Source organism: Populus alba, chromosome 1, assembly GCF_005239225.2.
Source record: "Populus alba chromosome 1, ASM523922v2, whole genome shotgun sequence".
NCBI lineage: Eukaryota > Viridiplantae > Streptophyta > Magnoliopsida > Malpighiales > Salicaceae > Populus > Populus alba.
In genome coordinates this window covers 35,111,299-35,133,136 of record NC_133284.1, presented here as the reverse complement: position 1 = coordinate 35,133,136, position 21,838 = coordinate 35,111,299, and the positions used below count along the sequence as shown (strand labels likewise).

Sequence of the window (21,838 nt, the reverse complement as noted above, 5' to 3'; positions counted from 1 at the left end):
TATATATATAAATAATATGAAATCCAAAAAAAGCATAAAATAAAAAAATAATAAGGAAAATTACAAAAATGATCAAAACCAGGAACCTTGATGAGATTTTTTTTATCTAAAAATATGATAGTTCAAGTAGCGATACAGTAGCTATTTAAAAAAAATACAAGTAAAAATCTGAATACAATTCAATAATTGGATTAAAAATTATAATCCTCATGTTGTTCTAATATAGCATAACTATATCGTATATTGAACTTATCAATTTATAAATATATATAATAAGCCATTTATATAATCTATCTATAACATATTCTTATTTAGTTATAACATATTAATATTTAATTGTTCAGAATAACTTCATATCGCAGACATGAGCACATGCAAAGTCTTCATTCCTACCATTCACCGTACCTGTTGAGAGAGAGAGAGAGAGAGATGGCTGATAAACCTCATGCAGTGTGCGCACCTTTTCCAGACCAAGGCCACATAAATCCAAAGCTCAATCTAGCAAAAATTAAATAAAATATTTTAATAAATAGTGGTACAGTAAAATCCACGTGTTTTTTATTTAAAATCCGCATCTCTGCCATATCTCTACGTGGAAAGAAAAGTGATTGATAACTTTGTCACCTTGCTTGGTTTTTAGCCCATGCTTGATTAATGTCATTTGACATTAGCTGGGTGAAAGTGATGTCATTGTTGTCTTATTTGCCTGCCTGTCTTCATGCTCGTAGTTATGACATGGGTGGGTCCACCCCAATACTGAAACGTGGGTCCACCTGTCGGCGTTAAATTAAATGGGTCCAATGCTCGCACTGATCTTATCTCGTGCAGACAAAATGAGCTGGTAATTTTATATACACAGAATAAATCAGGGGATTTCCTTTTTTTTTTTTTCTTTTTTGTTTTTGTTGGATTCGAGAAATCGTCACCATCCCAAAAAAAATATTTTATGAGTCTAGATAAATAAAAATATTTTATGAGTCTAAATAAATAAGTAAAACTCTAGCTATTCCAGAATTTTATAAGAAATACATGTTCTGACTGAAACTCGAGATTTATTATACAGATTTCAAACTCTTTATCATTACGCTATATCTCATAAAAAACAAGAAAGATTATGTGGGAAATAGGGGATTTCTTACCAACAAGAAAAACACAAGCAGTGGGTTAGAACAACAAACAATCACAAATCATAATTTTAATAATTTCTATCATGATATTCATTTTTTTGTTGGTTTACAAGAGACATGGCCAAGGCCGAGTATTATTACCGACATGAGAGAGGGCATGCAAAACACACTTACAATAAGCATATAAAGCAATCCAATCCGACTATTTATTGCCTCCTTATCTGTATAGTTGTTAGTATAGATTTGATATATTCTTTGTTTTTGTTTTTTAAAAGTATATTTTAAAAAAATTAAAAGTTTTTTTTGACTCATTTACCCAATACGAACGTATCTACTGAGTGGATCGATTTCTGGTGAAAAGATTACATTTTCTTTTTTCAAAAAAAGGAATTGTCTATGATTTTGTACCTCTACCCGTACTCGTAGGTCTCGATCTTTCTCCGAAATGTATGGTTTGAGCCTCTCCCATGCATGTATGACACCTACGCATACCTATATTCATTTAGAGGGTGTTTGAAAGTGTGGTAGTGATTGCTTTTCAAATAATTTTTCGTGCTGAAAAGCATGTTAATAATGTTTTTTTATTTTTTAAAAATCATTTTTTATATCAATACATCAAAACGACCCAGAAAGTACAAACCGCACTTAATTTTAGTAAAAAAAAATTGAAATTTTACAAAAAAACAGGTTGGACCGCAGTCCCAAACGGCCTCTTAATTGAACCTTCCATTATTGTTTGATTAAAAAAAAAGAAAAAAGAAGAGTGAAAACAGATTTTACGTGGCAACCAAAACCAAAACTAAATCTCTTCGTGAAGAATTTTGAAAGCTCATTTTCCATTTGGTCTTGTGCCTTCAGAAAAACTTAATGTTAGGTAACCAAAATATAAAAAAGAATAGCATATATACCTCTTTAACTATGCGGCCAACTTCATGAGATCTACTCATTTTGTTCGGTGGCAGCGTCTTCATTCCTATCATTCACCATATCTGTTGAGAGAGAGAGAGAGAGATGGCTGATAAACCTCATGCTGTGTGCGTCCCTTTTCCAGCCCAAGGCCACATAAACCCAATGCTCAAACTAGCAAAAATCCTCCACTTCAATGGCTTTCACATCACCTTTGTTAATACTGAATATAACCACAGACGCTTACTCAGGTCTAGAGGCGCCAGCTCTCTTGACGGCTTGCCAGACTTTCAGTTCGAAACTATCCCTGATGGTCTTCCACCATCAGATGCTGATTCCACTCAAGACATCTTGGCTCTTTGTTACTCCACCTCCAAGACTTGCTTAGCCCCATTTCGTCATCTTATTGCCAAACTCAACTCTTCCAGTGTTGTACCCCAGGTAACATGTATTGTCTCTGACGCTGTAATGAATTTCACTCTTGATGCAGCTGAAGAATTTGGAATTCCTGATGCACTGTTCTGGACTCCTAGCGCCTGTGGTGTTTTGGGCTACTCAAAATGTCGTTCAGTTTTTGAAAGAGGCTTAACACCTGTTAAAGGTATCTGTTTAAACGAAACACGAAAGAGTGTCTTGTGAATCTTAGTAAAATGCATGGTATTTACTTCAACTTATACTACATGTTTTGTGTTTGCAGATGTGAGTTATATAACAAATGAATTCTTAGAAACAGCTATAGAATGGATTCCAGGAAAGGAAAATATCCGTTTGAGGGATCTTCCAAGTTTAGTTACAACTGCAGACGAGGACGAAATCAATTTGATTATAACAATAATAGAAAGAACTTCAAGAGCTTCTGCTGTCATTTTTAACACATTTGAATCCTTCGAACGAGATGTTTTGGATGCTCTCTCCAAAATGTTTCCTCCAATTTACACTCTCGGTCCTCTTCAATTGCTTGTTGATCAGTTTCCAAACGGTAATCTGAAAAATCTTGGTTCGAATCTTTGGAAAGAAGAACCTGAGTGCATTGAGTGGCTTGATTCAAAAGAACCAAACTCAGTGGTTTATGTAAATTTTGGTAGCATCACTGTAATAACACCACAGCAAATGATGGAATTTGCTTGGGGGCTAGCCAACAGCAATAAACCTTTTTTATGGATTATAAGGCCTGACCTAGTTGAAGGCGAATCTGCGATGTTGCCATCTGAATTTGTATCTGAAACGAAGAAGCGAGGCATGTTAGCAAACTGGTGTCCTCAAGAACTAGTCTTGAAGCATCCTTCCATTGGAGGGTTTTTAAGTCACATGGGGTGGAATTCTACAATGGATTCTGTCTGTGCTGGTGTGCCACTTATCTGTTGGCCCTTTTTCGCTGATCAACAGACCAACTGTATGTTTGCTTGCACTGAATGGGGTATTGGCATGCAGATTGATAGCAACGTGAAAAGAGACGAAGTGGAGAAACTTGTGAGGGAGTTGATGGAGGGAGAGAAGGGAAAGGATATGAAGAGGAAGGCAATGGAATGGAAAACCAAGGCGGAGGAAGTCACCAGGCCTGGTGGTTCCTCCTTTGAGAACTTGGAAGCATTGGTGAAAGTTCTTGCATGCAGGCAGACATGTTAGAATCCTAGTGGCAGATCTTCTTTCTTATCGTTTCTGTATTGGCAACGCACTGCATTAAGCTGAAAAATTCTATCTTGTGACCATAAATAAGTATTAATTTTCAGTTTTTTTCAAATAATGTTCCAAATGCGCACACAATCTTGACTTTTAGCAACAAAATTGGTTGCATGCTGAAAATATTTTATTTCTTAAAATATTAGTCCTCTTGAATTTCTTGTTCATTACCGCCGTCTCAAAATGCATCAGATCTTAGATCACTACTACTAAAAGTAGATAAATAATTGGTGTTCTTATATATAAATATGTGGTTTTGTCTTCTTGCCATTGTCGGCAGCACTCAAGCTTTTTTCCTCAAAGTTGTCTTGTACTTGTATATAAATAATCATGCGGTGTTGTCTTCTCGCCATTCACTGAGGCAACAAATTAATCATGGTAATCGCCGTCTCTGCCATATCTCTTCTTGGTAAGCAAAAAAAAAAGAAAGACGATTCATCACTTTGTCACCTTGCCTGGTTTTTGGCCCCTGCTTGATAAACGTACTGTAATTTGTCATTTGCGGTGGGAAAGAGTGTATTGAAAATAAAAATCACCAATCAAATTTCACCGTATATTATTTTTATTTATTCATTTATTTTTTAGATAAGTTATTTTATTTTGATTTTATTTAAATAAATAAAATCAAAATAAAATAACTTATCTAAAAAATAAATGAAACTTTATATATTTCTTAACAAGTGAAAGGTTAATATCTCTTATAATATATATATATATATATATATATATATATATATATATATATATAATCTCATAAATAATTTTCAACCAATAAAATAACTTTATGTAATATTGAGAAAAAACTTAAGAATCTTTACAAATTTCTATAAATAAAGAATTTCATCCTAGACTACAAAAATAAAGGATTCTTGTAGATATAAAATTTTCTTCAAAATAAATATTTCAAGCAAGGAAGCTCTTTCAAAAGCTCTCAAGCTTTTTTTTTTTATGCTTGAAGTCTACAAAGAACAAAATTATGCCCCATAAGAGTTTTTCAACAATATTTTGAAGAAAAATCAAATGTATTCTTCAAAACATTAAATCATCAAGTCTTGCTTCTCATTATATGTCAAATCCATGTTCTTATAAAATCATAAATCTTGACTTGATTTTACAAATAAATCAACTCACCACATATTGAATCCAATGGAAGAATCAAATGATTGTTTTAATCTTTTGTAATAATATTTTAAATAGAGATTATACATAGTTATATATCTTTGTAAAATTAAATATTTATACATGTGCTTGTTTTATTTCAGGCACTCAAAATTTTGATTAGTAAAATAAACATATTAAATCGATTCGGATAAACTCAGGTTAACCATATCAATCTGCATGCCGGGTAGCTCAACATAAAGGAATTGAAATTGATCAGTCTAAGATTGATGTCATCTTAAAAATTCTAGGGCCAACAAATATTCATGAATTGAACAGTCTCTAAGGAAAGTTAACATATATACGGAGATTCATTTTTAACTTAGCTAGTCAATATTAGATATTCACTCACTTAATGAAAAATGATGCATTTTTTTATTGGGATGAAGCTTGTATTAATGCTTTTAATAAAATTAAAGAGTATTTGCTTAATCCATATGTCCTACAAGTACCTTTTAAGCAATGCCCCTATAAATAAATTTAGAGTAAAATAAAAAAGATTAAGACTTTGATCAGCAAATTGATTCTAGCAACACCAATAAGATCCGCTACAGCTAATGAGAAAATGCAGCAACACTTGCATCATTGGTTTTTCTATAAACAAGAAACTGAATGCCAAAAACCTAAAAAATAATGAAGGCAATGAAAGTTTTTTTTTATTACCTTAGTAAGAAATTAAATGGAGTCGAATTATATCATTCTCTTACAGAGAAAACATGTCTAACATTAATTTTTATGGTAAAGAATCTAAGGCACCATTTCCAAGCACATTTAGTATGACTAATCTTTATTAAAATTGATCTTTAACAACAAGTATTGCTTTTATATTTGTGAATAGTTTCATAAATAAAATTACATAAACAATATTTAAACTAGATTGTTATGAAGACATATTTGTTGAAGTACTAATAATCTAATTTTAATAAAAAAAAATATGTTAATCCATCCTTTGTTTTAATTCTCATATCTCATGATACAAACAAAATTATTACAATTATACTTTTAGAATTTCAACATCACCACCTTGATTAATTGCATTACTAAGTAAGGTTCATGAACTTATGAAATATGAATCAAAATCTCTATGTAATATAATGGAGCCTAAGTTATAAAGTAGAAGGAAAAAAGAGAGAGTAAAAACTACGTGAAACATTCTTCCTTTAGTTCCATTTTTATTGTATATTTTGGGATAAAAAATGATATAGATTTAATTATCATAATTATTTTTTATTATTTATCAACCTTAATTACCCGTAAAAATATAAATTTGATAGTTTTTTTATTTTAAAATGTAATGTTTTTGCTTAAATAAAAAATTATTCAGGTTAAAAAACAAAATTGTTTAGACTGTCTGTTTATTTCTAGGTTGGACAAAATATAATCTTTATGAACATGAAAATATGAAAATTATTTTATAATAAATTCAATCCAAAGCCCAGGACACGAGGCCGCTCCATAAAGAAAGTTGGAAGTCAATAGTAGAATATGTGTGTGTGTGTGTGTGTGTGAGAGAGAGAGAGAGAGAGAGAGAGAGAGAGAGAGAGAGAGAGAGAGAGAGCATTGCATTGCTTGCTTTAACATTGCATATCTAGCTCTCACTTCAATCACTTTGAAAGGTGGGGACAGCTACTTTATTCATTGGCTGACAAGGGAACATTGGTTGATTGGATGCCTACTTTACCAGCCAAGTTACACATTTGCTGGAAGAAGAAGCAATTCATATACATATATGAAAATAACATCAACAAATGGATTTGGACGGGGAAAAAAGTGAAGCAAGGATTGATTGCAGAGCATGATTAATTTCTAATAAGTAACTAATTAAAAAAAAAAAGGGGCATGATTAGGGCTTGAAATATGCTTTATTCTACATTGACCTAAATAATAATGTACAACCATAATTGGTATACACTTATATATACAATATCTATTTTTAAGATTGTGCTATAGACTTAACTAGGTTATTCACTTGTGATATATTATGGTTTGGATCAAATTTTTTAATATAAAAAAATATTATAGGTGTTATTAGTTTTTTTTTTCTTCTAATTGATAAAAACATAAATTAAATGGGGATTATCTTGATGTGACCGAATTGATTTAATAAATTAAAAAAAACCCAAATAACAATAAAATCATAGTTTGATTAAAAATAAATATTCAATATAATATTTTTTATATAAATATTGAGACAACAACATATTAAATTAATTTTGGATAAATACGAGTTAATTTGTTAATTTGCATGCTAAGTTATGAGAGTATGATAAACCTTTAAAAAACAAATGAAAACAAATTATAAAATCTAGTTTTTAATAAACTCAATATTAAAAGATAAAATAAATAAAATAAATACCTAAAAAATAACTCAGGCAACTTTAGTTAACCTTCTAAACTTGTGACTTAGTTCATAAAATCATGATAACCCAATATAAAATAAATCGAAATAAATTATGAAATCAAATTCTCAATCAACTATGTGTTAAAATATAAAATTAAAAAAAATCAATTTAATAACTCAAAACAAATCTTGAAACCTAAAAAAATACTCGAGTCAAATTCATGACTCAAGTCATGTGACAAGCGATCTCATAGAAAACAAACAAAAAACAAATCTTGAAATCTAATTTCCAATCAATCCATTATGAAGAATAGAATTGAGGAGGAAAAAGTCAAATGGAAAAAGGAAAAAAAAAAAACTCGAGTTAATCCGCTAAACCCATAATCCGAATCATGAGACAGTAATTACCTTAGAAAAAATAAATTGAAAAAAAAAAAACTCAATCCTCGATAAATTTAATATTAAAATATAAAATTAAAATTAAAAAAATATATAGAATGAAAAAAAAAACTTTTAAAAATAAATATTTATTCTAGTAAATAGTGTTTTGTGATGAAGGATAAATGAAATAACTTTCTTTTTTAGTTTTTTTGGTTAATAATTTTGAGATATTTGGTCTATAGACAGTATCATACTTTTTTCGAAGATAAACTTTCTAGTACTCCTCATCAGGGTATTTTATTTATAAATTCTAAAGCTATGTTATTTATACCAAAAGTTTAAATCCAATATATATATATATCTTACCCAATAAATAATTGATAAGAGTATAGATATAAAAAAACTCAACCCATGAATACCTATTGTTATTAAATTGATCTTCAAACAACAGCTAATATCAGCTTAACTTTGAAGTAGTTTGCATTGATATAAACGAAATCATACCTAAATTTCTTTTTTACTTTTCTTTTTTACCATGTTATTTTTCCTAAAGATAAGAAACACGCATGGTCTAAAATTACAAAAATAAAAAATAAAAAATTTATACCTAATGAAACCAAAAACTTGCTTTATATAGTTTAAGGTCCCAGAGTATATCTTTCGATTTTGTAAGATGGCTTTTTCTTAAGCAAAAATATTTCAAATCTAAAATAATAGTAAGTTTGTTCAAATGGATAACACTATCCTAGTTTCTTGCATTGGGCTTAAAGCAGCTGTACCCAAAGGTCTGGAGCTAGCCTGATGAGGCTCTAGATGATTGGCAATTCACTGGTTTAACCTGCCAAGCCAGAGTTTTTATAGCTGAAGATCTTCTAGACGTCACGATATGATGTAAAAATGTTGACATTGTAAAGGCAGGCGAACTAGGTGTATTCAAATAGCCATCATTTACAGTCTCTTGAGGATACCATACAAAATACAGTGACAACAGGGTATATCTTACAACAACTAGCAAGTACATACAATGCATACACACAGGGATCACGCCTATTCCTCACCGCAAACATTTTCCTCAACAGGGATTCTCCAGCCAGCATCTGCTGTCACATAAAGATTGGAAATATCATGCATCTAATACAAGCCAACTTTCGAGGCCAGAGAAGAAATGTAGAAGACAGAAACATAGAAGGAAGTTGATTTTGAAGTACAGAATGTACCAAACACCTCATCGATAGAGTAGATCATGTTTCAAAAAGGTTGAGTTTATATGTTCAAAGATGCTAGCAATGCTTCTCATCATGTATTCCAGGAGATCATGCATCATAAACCATGATCTCAAATACTTTCCTGGTTCAATCCAGTGGCATTAATATTAAGACCTATCCTAAATCAGAGAAAGATTGTTCATGAGAATGATCATGCATCTGAAACGATAACTAGCAAGAGATTGTTTTGGAGAAGTTCATATTACCCCCTAGACAGCTTAGAATCCACGAGCAGGATCATGCATCTTAAACCAAGATCTTAAATATTGAGCTGCCCTGAGATTTTGGCCTTGCAGTCCGGACACATGTAGCCAAGTGAATCTGACTGCATTTCTGTATCTAAAGCCTCGTGGCTGAACTCAGCTCCACACCAAACACACACAGTTGTTAGTTGTCTGTCAGCTGTGTCTCCAATGACATCTGATTCAAACTGGAGTGAGGCATCATACGCTGCTTCCATCTCAGTAATATTTCCCACACCTAATGGAACCTCATGCAGAGACATAGGCTCTTGCCCTGTCCCCAAACTAAATTTTAGGTGCTCTATTTCATCCAGCTTCAGCTCGTCAAATCCTGTAACTTTGGCATGTATTTGGTCAGCTGTACCAAATTCATTTTCTCCCTGTGAAAAAAGCATAGAAAACATCTAATTTACCACGGAAATTATGCTCAACCAACAATACTATCATGAAAATCTGGGTAGCTGAAAAGAGAACAGGATGCACCCATCCCCCACACTGTATCAGAAAATTAGGGACAAGTAAATTATTAAATTTCCCCTCATCAATAGCTGTGATTATGGGAGAACCATAATAACCATGATCTACACTAGTGGTACTAATCCAATTTACACAACCTGCTCAACCACCCTACTACCAAACTTGCAATCAAGAATGCAAACTAGTGTTCTTAAGACAAACCAAGTATCAATTACAAGTTCACACATCTAAACTTACAAAATTAAAATGTCAGATGTGAATTCATTTTGTATTTTTATATCTATAAAACATAATTCTTTTAGATTTCGGATATGATCATCCACAACCTTTAAACTAGCAATTTCTTTTAATATAAAAGAAGACATAATACTCTATCTATCTCAATAAACAGCAGTCCCTCAGCCCCGAAATAAAGCATTTCATCTTTCCTGTGTGCTCTGTCCAATCTCCTTAGTCAAAAGGATTTATGCAACTCCTAAAGACAACACAATCCATTTCACAATTAGTAAAGCACGGTAATTAAGGCAAACTATTTCTAAATGGTCATATCTAAACTGCATTTCTTATACATTATGCATAACCAAATAGTAGACATTTTGTGAAACAAAGAGAGCTGTGGCTTTGCAGCCAATACATCACTGCAGATTGTTGCAAATGCAATTTTCCCAAGAGTGAATTCAGGGTTGCAACAAAAAGAGATGCCAGGCCATGTCCACTCTTTGTATTTATTAAAAGGTCCCTCATAAGAGATAGGCCTTTCATTTTCCTTATACAATTAAGATTTAAAGCACCTAATGGAGAAGGGAGAACAACTCTTTGTAGAGAAGATGCATGGATAATGCCATGAGTGACAATAACTGTTCTCACGACTATATTTGAGACAAGTTTCAGATAGGTGTGAGCACACTAGTATTTTCTCCTCAGAATAATCTACAAGAATAAAGCATGATACCTTGTCCACGATTGCCTCTGGTGTTGAAAAGTCATGGGGCAGTTGCAACTGTTGCTCAGGAACTCCACATTTAAGCACATTTTCTTTGAAAGAATGCCCTCCGGTGTCTTGAATAGCATTACCATCAGCTATACTGTTATCGCTTCCAAAACCAATTTTCATCTCAACATTCACGCTTTTATCCACTTCATCAGGCTTATGTTGGTGTGGTCTGTCAAAACCAACAAAAATCATATTACTCTCAGCACCAAATATTTTCTGAGCATTCACTGGAGCAAGTGAATGGCTTTCAGAAACTGTTTCCCCTTTAATTCCAGACGTGCCAATTTCATTGGTGCCTGGTGCCAGACCATCATTTCCACTAAGACTTTCAAATGTATTATGATGTTGAGCATCAGCAGATGAAACTGTTTTAAAATCTTGAACATCACTAGCATCTTCAACCTTCTCCATCTTTTCATCAATCACCATAAAATCAACTTTCTGTTGGTGTAAATTGATTTCCAGAGACTTGCCAGGTATGCTATCTTCCATTTGTGGTTCACTGGGAGGAGAATCAGAATTCAGTTCATGTTCAGAAACTGAAGCAGGAAGTTTTGAATCAGAAACCACATTCTGTTCATCATTAGCTCCAGAAGACGATGTTTCTCGAATTGAGTTCTGAGCTATTTCAATCAACGCATCCATTTTGGAGATTCTTGTAGGCAAGTCATCAGGGGTTGGAGGATCACTCTTTTGCAGAGCCAACTGGACAGCAGGTGAATCTTCAATCCCCCTCATATAGTTCTTCACACCAGGTGAATCTTCAATCCCCCTCACATAATTCCTCACGTGGATTCCTACATGACCATTGTACCTGCGCCTTTCATGAAACACCTTATGGCAGAACTGGCATTCAAATTTTCCATCTTTAACTATCACACCATCCCCAACAGAAGAACCGAGTCTATACCTCCGTGTAGTTCTTTGGTGAAATGACAAAAGATGTTCCAAATATGTGCCCTTCTCATCAAATGTCATTCTGCATTTATGGCATTCAAAAAGATCACGTATTTGAACCTCTGCCAAATTGTCAGTTTCCAGTAAGGAAACTTGCTTCTGATGCTCATTGGACTGTCTATGATCTTCCAACCTTTCAATTGCACCTGCATGCTGTTGCATACATAGTCAACCTTTTTGAACAAGTTAAAATAGAGCAGATTATTATGCAACTATTTCTAACTTACACTTACAGAAGCCCCTTCATGGTCCTGCTGAATACTGTCACCAGTATGATCCTTTGCTTGCTGTGCATCATAAGGTCCAACTAAAGATTGCAAATACGCAGATACTTCCTTGCAGGATATAAATTGTTGTCCAGAAGGGCTGGAAAAATGAAACAATAAAGCATGCAATGCCCGTTCAGAGAAATGTACAACCAGGAACTGGAGTTAGAGCAATGCCTAAGCAAGCAAGTCACTATATGAAATTCATCAGGCAATTCACATTATCAGCCATTATTTTGTATGATCATTTCAAATTCAAACTTTCATCAAATCTCAAAGATCACACATGCAACACCTCCAAACAAAACCAAACATAAAAAACCTTCAAAATCTCAAACCTTTCATCATCTCCCACCCCAAGATACAGAAAGCATTCCCTCTCAACAAAATAACAAAGCAGAATCTAATTTCAGTTTCATACTCATTTTCTCTTTTTCTTCATTTCCCACAAAAAAAAAAAAAACAAAAAACAAAAAAAAACAAACCTCACGGAAAAAACAGACAGAAAACAAATAAAATAGAAGCAGGCCACCTTAGATATCTGCGGCAATAAACCCAAGCGCGCCCCTCTTTCCTTTTAAGTCCAAGAATAAGCTTCCAGCCAACAGGCAAGAAATCTCCAAACTCACCCGCATCAACAATCTTCCTCTTCTTTCTCCTACTACACCATTGTCCACCCAAGTCTCTAAAAAACCCCAATAACTCTTCTTCCTTCTCCATCCCTTCAGTCCTTCTCTTCAACTCATCTTTATAAGGATCATCTAAACTTGCCAACCCCACTAAATCTACAACCACCCCTTTTCTATTTACAATCTCTAACCCCATTTCCCTCTGCACAATACTCAAAGCTTTCACTTTGGGTTTTCTACCTCTTTTTCTCTTCCGTACCCCCGGCGGCAAATCAAAATCTAAAACTTGTCGGGGTACTAATGAGTTAGAAATGATAGTGATGGGATGATTAAAATGATTGAAAGTATCGAATTCCACTGAGAAATCAGGTTCTTGAAACTCAGGGTGTGAAGATAAGAGGTTCTTGAGGAATTTAATTATGGTGGGGTTTTCGAGGCGGTCAGGGTCATTAGGGATGGGATTGTTAGGTGGGTCAGTGTGGGTTTTGGTGAAGGGAGTGGCAGCGAGGCGGTGGCGGTGGTGGTGGTGGGAAGGGCGGGCGAAGGTTTGGCGACGAGACCCGGCGCTTTCATTGAAGTTTGTGCGGTCAATGGCAGGGGTTATGGTGTTATTAGTGGTGGCAGGTTGGGTGGAGAAGGTGAGGGAGAGTTTGTGGAGTTCTGACCGGGAAAGGGTTGTCATGTCTATGTAAGGGAGGAAGTTTGGTGGGAGAGGTTGCGGTGGTTTGGTGGTGGTGGGTGTGGTGGTGCGAGTGGCTGTTGTAGCCATTTTGGTGGTGGCGGAGCTGAGAGCAATGACGCTACCTCTGTTTAGAAAAACGAAGTAAAAAATAGAAACCAGGAAGCAGCCTATCACTATATTTTGCTTTCAAAACTTAAAATTTAGTCCAAGATCTATAAACTTTATCAATTAGGCTCCAAACAATTATACTTTTCTCAATTTCTTTTAATAGTGGAAGTCTTATGTGCAAAGTTTATGTACTAAAACGTCTTTGATTAAAAACAATGATGAAAAAGTTAATTAATATTAACATTTTTTGTTGTCTAATTTGCATATTTGTGGCGTAAAACTATAGAAATATCTGATTGAAAATAACATCTATAAGATTGGAATTCAATTGAAAATAAATATATAGGTTTGGGATGTTCTTTTATTGTTGGTTGGATATTTATAAGTTTTGTTTGGTTAGTATTTTAAAATAAAAAAAATATATACAGATAGGATAAAAATATGTTTTATTAAAAAGATATGAATAGATAAAATAAATTTCTATATTTTAAAGTAAAAAATATAAGAAAACATATTTCATAAACTATGTTTTTTTTTTTTGTCCGAAACATTAATCAAAAACTATAACGTTTGATCGTTTATTTCACTAGTTTTCTCTTATGGTTCGTTTTCTGAAAATTGGCTTAATATCAACGTTTGAAACCTGATGAATTCCAACATTTTTCAATGTCTATATACATCAGCTAGAAACAACCATAGATATCAATCACTCCATATTGCTTTCTCAAAACTTGAGTTTTCGACAAAATCATAGAATGAATTTGAATTCAATCCGATAATTTCTTGGGATTCAATTAAATTTTAATCTAATTTTGGAACTTTTTTTTGGACGTTGATGTAATTACGCATCTCTCTCATCATGCGGAAAGTTCAAAGGAAATTTTAAGAAAAAGTTTCAAAACAGGCAAAGATGTTGGTTGAGATAGCAGAAAGTAGAAATCATGAATAGCCTATACTTCATTTCTGAACAAAAAGATTGAGAAGGGACCTTCAGAAGGCACTCCAGCAGCATATAGTCATCATCTGTGTCTTCATCTTGTTTCAGTTTCATGGGATTGTATGTACTGCCAGAGTTTTTAATATTAAGAAGTTATTTATTCAGAAATAAACAAGAGATTACTTATGAAGTGTGAATTTTTCCGTTGGATAGAAGTTGTTAGGAGGGAAAAAAGATTAAAAAAAAAAACTTTACAGCGAATTTGAATACAGACAATCTGTCATCTTCTTCAAGAATCATGAACCTCTGACATTCTTAATGTGATTTAACAGCAGGATATGCTCGAACTGTCGTATCAAAGCTTGAAAAATTATGGAAGATGTGCAGCAACTGGGACATCGTAACGTTTCATCTTAATTTCCATGAAGTTCTTGATCACCAACATACATGAAAGTGTCTGCTTGGTACTGTAGCTACTAGCTTCTCGTAACCAGCCTCCTCCTCCTTCTGCTTCTTCTTCGACTTTAGCTTCGCTGCTAGAGATCGAAGGCTTTCGAGTTGAATCTTTTTCATCTTGAAAAGGTTGTAAAAACGCCTGTGATTTGCTAGACAAGGGAAAGAAGAGAAAGATCTGATCTCACGATATACAGAAAGAAATAGATACACAAGTAGTTTTAAACCTAGTTTTGAATGGACTAAGTCTTTAATTAGGAGCTACTAGACAGATGGTCGCAGGCGGACCGGTTTTTTCTAAAATAATAATAATAATAATGTTTCAGTGCTGTTGATGTGTTTTAAAGTATATAAAAAAAATTTTAACAAAAAAAAAATCAATTCTTAAGAATTAAATATTAAAAAAAAAATAAAAAAAATCAATTTAAAAAAACATCAAAAGCAAAAAAAATAAAATAAAATAAGTATCAAATATGATACCAAAATAAAATGAAATACAAAGATATAAAAGTTTGTGTCAATTAAAGTTAGCATGATAAATTTATGAGTTGGGTCATAAAATCAGGTTATCCTCATTGAAAAAATAAAAATAAAAATAAAAATAAAAAAACTTAATTTCTTATAAACTCACCATTAAAGGATAAAGTTGGAAAATAAAATCTATTTAAAAAAGAGACCAATTTTCAACCTAGGCTTGCATTTAATGTTGTGACCTAGGTGATGAAACTAGAATCACTACACTGAAAAAATCATAAAAATCAATCATCAATTAATCCAAAGATGAAGTACGAAATCAAAAAAAAAAAAAAATCAATTTCAAAAAAGAAACCAAAGAAAAAATAAATTAAAAAAAATAAAAATCAAATTTAATATAAAATAAAATGAGAGGGATACAATTAAAAAACAAATTCAATTAAGAAAATGATATATATATATATATATAAATAACAATAAAAAAAATAAGGATTGTATTTAATATAAAAATCAATAAAAAATAATTCAAAACAAATAAAGACCAATCAAAATAATGCGAACTACAATTGAAATAAAAATAAATGGGAGGTTAACTTGAATTTTAGTTGAATCAACAGGGATCTCAAAAAGATAAGACAAAAAATACAAAAAAAAAAAAAAATTGCATCATCATGAATAATCATACAAAATCGCACGCTTCACTTGAATGACATAGGTATTATCCACTCGCTGGCACATGCAACATTTTCTTTTTATTTCTTAATAGATTGATTGATTAAATGAAAATACCATGATGGAAATATCCTTTAATACCATTTTTAATCTTTTTTATTCACTTTTAAGGGCAATAAAGTTATTTTACTGTGCAAAAAAAGTAAAATGACTGAAAAGTCCCTAGACCTCAACTTTTTTAAAAAATACTTTTAAACATATTTAAGTCATTTCATTATACATAAAAAAAAATGTTATAAGATCTATTTATCCTTAATCAATATAATAATGATAAATATGTTTAAGAAAAAGATTATTTTACCCTTAATGATTAATCCAATTTTTGTGTGTGAAAGGTAAAATTAGGATTACATTGTAGCTATTATGCAATCCATAGTAAAAATGTGGTCTATTTTAGTTTTTGTTTGGTTGTATATATATATTATAGTAAGGCAGGGTAAATAATATAGCCACTTAAAGTCAGTTTTATTAAATTTAACTCAGTATATCAACTTAGTAACTTATCAACCATGTATTTAATTTAGACCAGATTTTAAAGTAAATTAGGTAAAGTTGATCAGGTAAACTAGGTAAGAATAAATTTATTTTTTTAAATAAGGTTGCTTCAATATATTTTTTGAACAAAATATTAAAATGAAGCAATTTAATTCACTCAATCCATAACTATAAATCAAACTAGAACCAGAATGATTTTAATGACTGTGGTTTAAGGCAAGTAACGAGTCTTCCTGTGGAAAGCGAACATTCATAGACACCGAGTCCCCAAAAATCATATGAAATTGAAATATTGATAATTACGTAAGTGAAGTTTTTAAGTCATTTATATTCCATCATGAATTGGATTAATTAAAAATTACAAAATGGGGTGAGAGAGGCTCGAACTCTCGACCTCAGGATAACTCAGAAGCTATGAGACCTACGCGCTAGCCAACTGCGCCACCACCCCAAGATGTTGGCTGTTTCAGAAAAAGGATAATTGTTATAACAAATTTAAGAAAATATAAAACCTTCAACTGGTTGCAGGAGTCTCAAAGCCTCTGCTACATCACACCACATGCTCCTTCCTTAGCCCTTGGATTCACCGTATGCTAAATCAAATCAAAACTTCAACTGGTTCTCAGAAACAAGGGTTTATTTGTGCATTTAATCAACATTCAAACAGCCTACTCTACTTATTAGGCCTTTTCAGGTTGCCCCAGGATGGTTTTCACCAAGCTGGGGCAGTTTTTCACCCCTGACATTGACAAAATTCTTTGAAAAAATTATACGTGAAGAAGAACACTTGAAATGAGATTCGATTCGCAACTATTCTATGTATAAGTTTCAATATTAGAACTTTTTCAGATGTTTCTCAACTTTATCTATGTCAACAAACAATTCAAAATATCTTGAATTTTTCAGAACAAGTACGAGTCATAGCCATGATTCAAAGCATTTCTGCTTACACTACTTTGGAAACCCTTAATTGGAACAAAGTTTTTATTCAATTGCCTTATAGAGCAAAAGTTTATTCAATTATATAGTTTAATCAGCAACTCTAAAGACATACAGTTCTTCGTCAATTCAGAATTACCGTCAACCACCTTGCTTACTTGCCACTTACAATGGATAATAATGGATCCACCTTTCAAACATGTTATAACACCATCTAGGCGTGTACTGAGAAGGAGAGTGACCGGCCCCCTGTATGTGCATAAATCAATCATGTCATTAGCTTCCACTTTGCTCCTTCCCAGAAATAGCACAAGAATGATGTTGAGAGCAGAAGGTTCTGTTACCTTTAGAGTCGCGAATGTCAGACGAAATCCATAATTTGAGTACTTGACTGTATACCTACATGATATATTTTGTGCTAAATTATGGCTAGAATGAACTTGTTCTAACACCAGTTTTCATTTTGAAACAAAAGATATAAACCAAAGAGGAATTGAAGTACCCTGCAACTTGGCCTTGGACGAACCATGGTCGCCAATCTGTGTCTACTGTTATATTAAGAGAGTTTATCCATTTTTCAGTTGATATATATGGAACAACCATGTCATGATCACCACTGCAGAGTGAGAAAAATAATGAATTGAATTGCAAGAACATTCTAAACTAGGGGTTAAGAAGATTCTGACGGAAATAATATCACAAGTACGAATTGAGATGTAACCTGTAAATCAGAATTTGTAAGCCTTTTCTTGTCAGGTTTTGATAATAATCAACAGCTGTGAAAACATTATATGTGTATAAGACTTCCTGTAAGAAAGAATTGCATGTGTACCAAGTTGTGACTGTTCCCTGCATAAAGCAGACGATATTTCTATAAGCTTCGGGTTTTGAAGAATCTTATATGGTGTTGCCCTAAAATGTAAATGATGAATGATACCCTTCTAACATGAAGAGCATCTCTAACTCTTTCATCATTGGCCCATACATCAACAAGTACGTACTCAAAATTCTGCAGGGTATTAAAGAACACAAAGTTGGTTAATAACTTGGTAACGGATATGAAATCCTTAAACAAAGCAAAAACAAGCACGGAAAGGACGAGACCTGGCACCAATAGTCTTGAATTTTGGAAGATAGAACAGGGAAACGCTGAGAATTTGCCTTGAGAAATCTTCTACTTTGTTCCTCATTGTTCGAATTTGGGGATAATCGGACACATTTGGGATCTAAAATGTTTTCTTTGTTAATTTGTGTAATGCACTGCAAATCCAAGAATCTTAAATGTGTTAACTGAAGAAATCTGAAACCAACAAGAAATTCTCAGAAGGAATCATGCAAGTATTTGGCATATACATTTGTATGCATGTATAATTTGAAATTTCAAAAACCTGGTTGATTTTTTCTAGATCCTCTAAACATGGTGCATTAGAGGGATCTACATCAACGTAATTCCCCTTGCAACTGTTTTTGGCTGACTGCAAAAGCAAGCAAAAACGCAAGAAATTCTTACATAGAACATGCACGCCCTTAATGGCCAAGAACAAAAGACAACCATTATTAGAGAGCAGAATTCAGAAATGATCCTCCAAATATGAAAGCACTTGTTAATTGAACAACAAAGCTTTCTTTCACTTCTGATTTTGCAAACTCGTTTGTTTTAGTAGTGAGAGAAAAATGGAATCACCTCATAAAGACTCCGTGATATTAGTGCCAGACGATAAGCAAGAGGTACTCTAGAGTTATGCTCTAGGGCAGTATCAGTATGCGGTGATCCACTCACGAATCCCTGCGATTATTTCCAAGAACATTTACTCAACGTTATAAACTATAGCTACTATGACCTTACCATAATTAAGAAAAAGGAAAGCAAAAGATCCATGAATAAAGAATTCAGAAAGCTATATATTACTTTTAGATTTATATGTGGCTGTAGTCCAGCTTCATTACCTGCAAGCTCATGAATTATAGCTCTTTCATTAGTTCACTAATTTCTTTCAAATATGTCACTGCCTTCTTGCAGTAACAGAAATATTGGGCACAGAGTTTTAGAAAGAAATTACCATCGAATATTTCCTTCGCGACAATTGGCGTGATTATACCAGCATACGTATCACTCGCGACGAAGAATGGAATTTTGGTGAATTTAGGATGATCAATCAACCACTGCTTTAGGATTTGAAAAACACTCATTGCCATTGTCTTTTTTTTGTTTGGCTTGAAGAACTTCTGCAGGTACATTAATGAAAAAAAAAAAAAAAAAAAAACCATTATACCCACTGTTTCACCCACCTTTCTCAAAAATTGGTGCACTAGTTTTGCTGATGCCGTGTCTGTCATATGGTAACCTTCTGACCTTGTTGCGTAGGAGTAACCGGTGCTGACAGGATAATCTATAAATATTATGCTAGCTGTCTGCAAAAAAACATTAATTGGCACCATTCAATCATAACATGAAAAACTCTTAGCATCAATTCATCAAATTGAATGGTCTTTCAGTTGAACTAATGCAGAGAATCTTGCACCTTTGTCCATGAATAAGGGTTATACAACAGCTCTGGCAAGCCCCCAAGATAATCAGTTGTATTAAAAATTAGTGGACCTATGCAGAAACATAACAAATTAGATTAAGAAGAACCACGAACACAATGATTTGGTATCACCTACGTCTTATGTTTCATAGCAGGGTCGTTAACCAAGACATGACTAAGTAGTTCTTTTGTTTGAGAAGACAATGAAAAGGATAAAGCATCAACAAGCTATCATTTGGAGACATTCCTGTGCTTTCATGTCTGATGGAAAGAGAGGAAAGACTTTACCAACTTGGAAGAAAAATCCTGTCAATGCCGAGCAGCCAGGGCCTCCAACCAAATAGACTAAAAGAGGGTCTTCTAGAGGCTTGCCTTGCGATTCAACGAATAAATAGAACAGTTCGGATGCATTCACTCTTACATATCTGAACAAAGAAACCTCAACCATCAACCAACCACAGTGGATAACTAGAATGGAGTCTCAATGCTGCCATATCACTGCGAATAATAGCTCACCCAGTTTCAAGTTTGAAGGGCAGAACACCTTCGAATCCTGGCAGAGTCTCGACGATTGAGCCTGGCAGTCCATGAACAAATAGGGAAAACAAGAGCTGCAAACTAAAACAAATTACTATGGATTTCATGTAAATGAATGGCATGATTGCCGGAACACAGTATACAAGCAGAGGAACAGTCTCTGTGTATTCCCCTTATATTTGAAGCTTTAATGATTTGTGGCTTTAACTGACCACTGTTATAGCGAACCAAAGTTTGAACTCTTGTCAAAACTGGACCGTACTCTGGACTCCAACCTCCGGTCTTGCTTGAAAATATAGTTGCAGCTGCTTGGTATATCTGAAAGTCAACTTTTTTGTATGTTTCCTTTCCAAGGATGAAAGATCAATTCCAGCGGTAGGTGGACAAAGAATAAATAGTAAAGCTTGTTTGGATATAAGGAAGCACTCATTCTCTCCCGATGAGAATAAACCTCTCTTTCCCTATAGTTCTTCTTAACTATTATATTTAAAATAAACTAGATTTCTGGTTTTTCTAAAAAAATAGAGGAACTGGTTTACCGGTTGAGAATTGTTCAACCGGTTAAATCAGTAGAATTACATGTCCTAATTAGATTAGATATTTCTTTGTTTAGTTTAATTCTTTATTTGTTTAGGACTTTAGACCTATAAATAAGCTTGTAATAAAAAAAAACATAAACATCAATTTAGAACAAAGAAAAGTTGTATAGAAGAGAAAAACACTTAATAAAACATACCTTCCTCTCAAATTCTCTCTTGGTCTTTAGCTTTGCAATTAAACATCACTATCCATAATTAGCCACTATATTAATTTTCTTTCAACAAGTGGTATTAGAGCTTATTCTAATTGTTTGACATAGTCAATCCAAACTTCCCACTTTAATATCCTCTTTTTACAAAGGATTATTATGAAATTTGGTTTATCCATGCAAAAGCTTGGCTAAGTTTCCAAGATGTGTGGGAAATGGTTTAAAAAAGCTTTGAAGAGCCTGCACAAGGAGTGATGTTGACTTCAGCCCAAATAGAGGTTGTGCAAAAGACACAAATAAATGATTAATGATTAACAAGCACTCATAATTATCCATCAATGTCTAGATTATTCCACTTTTGATATAGTGGCAAACGCAACCATCGCCAAGTAAGCAAGAACGGTTTTGCAACAATCAAATCAAGAAGCTGATAATGTAAAAAAGGTATGCCTATAAAAGTTGCGAGGTGACTTTGAAAAGTTACATATGCTTGAATCAAAGAGTATTTCAGATTATTTTACTAGAGTATTGGCTATATACAATCAGATTAAAAGGTATGGGGAGAAGATTGAAGAAACATGTGTGGTAGAAAAGATCTTATGCTTGTTGCAAAAGAAATTCCACTATGTATTTTTTTTAACAATTTAAGGTCTCATGAGAAAACTATAAACTCATGAAGAAAGAGTCAACAAAATTCAAGAAGACATAGATGTAAAAGCACTCTTCTCAAAATTCTTTTTTTTTTTTTTAGAAAAAAAAAACAAGATGACTCTAAATATACC

General features: G+C 33.1%; 3 protein-coding genes, 1 long non-coding RNA gene and 1 other non-coding gene across 13 annotated transcripts; 1 reads left to right on the top strand and 4 right to left on the bottom strand.

The window, feature by feature from the left end:
• Positions 1–230: 230 nt before the first annotated feature.
• LOC118055271 (uncharacterized) lies at positions 231–2,166 on the bottom strand. Of its 2 annotated transcripts, none has more exons than XR_004688633.2 (4): positions 2,036–2,166; positions 1,536–1,609; positions 625–773; positions 231–498 (listed from the first exon to the last, which is right to left on the bottom strand). It is a non-coding gene; the product is annotated as an uncharacterized lncRNA (long non-coding RNA). The 2 variants fall into 2 exon arrangements; XR_004688632.2 differs by having other exon boundaries at positions 1,536–1,619; positions 2,036–2,141.
• Positions 1,982–3,778, top strand: LOC118055267 (7-deoxyloganetin glucosyltransferase-like). The gene is made up of 2 exons (XM_035067116.2): positions 1,982–2,634; positions 2,731–3,778. Exons 1-2 carry the CDS (start codon positions 2,139–2,141, stop codon positions 3,657–3,659), a joined length of 1,425 nt encoding a protein of 474 aa, XP_034923007.1. The 5' UTR covers positions 1,982–2,138; the 3' UTR covers positions 3,660–3,778.
• A 4,702-nt stretch (positions 3,779–8,480) lies between these two features.
• LOC118055264 (uncharacterized) lies at positions 8,481–13,278 on the bottom strand. 7 transcript variants are annotated; one of them, XM_035067108.2, is made up of 6 exons: positions 12,327–13,276; positions 11,756–11,894; positions 10,530–11,681; positions 9,065–9,480; positions 8,811–8,940; positions 8,481–8,693 (listed from the first exon to the last, which is right to left on the bottom strand). In XM_035067108.2, the coding sequence occupies exons 1-4, from the start codon at positions 13,190–13,192 to the stop codon at positions 9,118–9,120; spliced, it is 2,520 nt and encodes an 839-aa protein (XP_034922999.1). In that variant the 5' UTR covers positions 13,193–13,276; the 3' UTR covers positions 8,481–8,693; positions 8,811–8,940; positions 9,065–9,117. The 7 variants fall into 7 exon arrangements, with proteins under 7 accessions (XP_034922999.1, XP_034922998.1, XP_034922997.1 ...); XM_035067107.2 differs by having other exon boundaries at positions 8,481–8,690; XM_035067106.2 differs by having other exon boundaries at positions 8,481–8,690; positions 8,818–8,940.
• Positions 13,279–16,578: 3,300 nt separating this feature from the next.
• Positions 16,579–20,753, bottom strand: LOC118055268 (serine carboxypeptidase-like 18). 2 transcript variants are annotated; one of them, XM_035067117.2, is made up of 14 exons: positions 20,288–20,750; positions 20,060–20,196; positions 19,766–19,842; positions 19,533–19,655; positions 19,304–19,406; positions 19,153–19,190; positions 18,928–19,029; positions 18,632–18,718; positions 18,348–18,503; positions 18,181–18,252; positions 17,965–18,092; positions 17,746–17,859; positions 17,588–17,642; positions 16,579–17,492 (listed from the first exon to the last, which is right to left on the bottom strand). In XM_035067117.2, exons 1-14 carry the CDS (start codon positions 20,428–20,430, stop codon positions 17,409–17,411), a joined length of 1,419 nt encoding a protein of 472 aa, XP_034923008.1. In that variant the 5' UTR covers positions 20,431–20,750; the 3' UTR covers positions 16,579–17,408. The 2 variants fall into 2 exon arrangements, with proteins under 2 accessions (XP_034923008.1, XP_073266850.1); XM_073410749.1 differs by having other exon boundaries at positions 19,304–19,655; positions 20,288–20,753.
• On the bottom strand, positions 16,671–16,755 carry TRNAM-CAU (transfer RNA methionine (anticodon CAU)). The gene is given in 2 exon segments: positions 16,671–16,706; positions 16,718–16,755. It is a non-coding gene; the product is annotated as a tRNA-Met (tRNA).
• Positions 20,754–21,838: the final 1,085 nt, after the last annotated feature.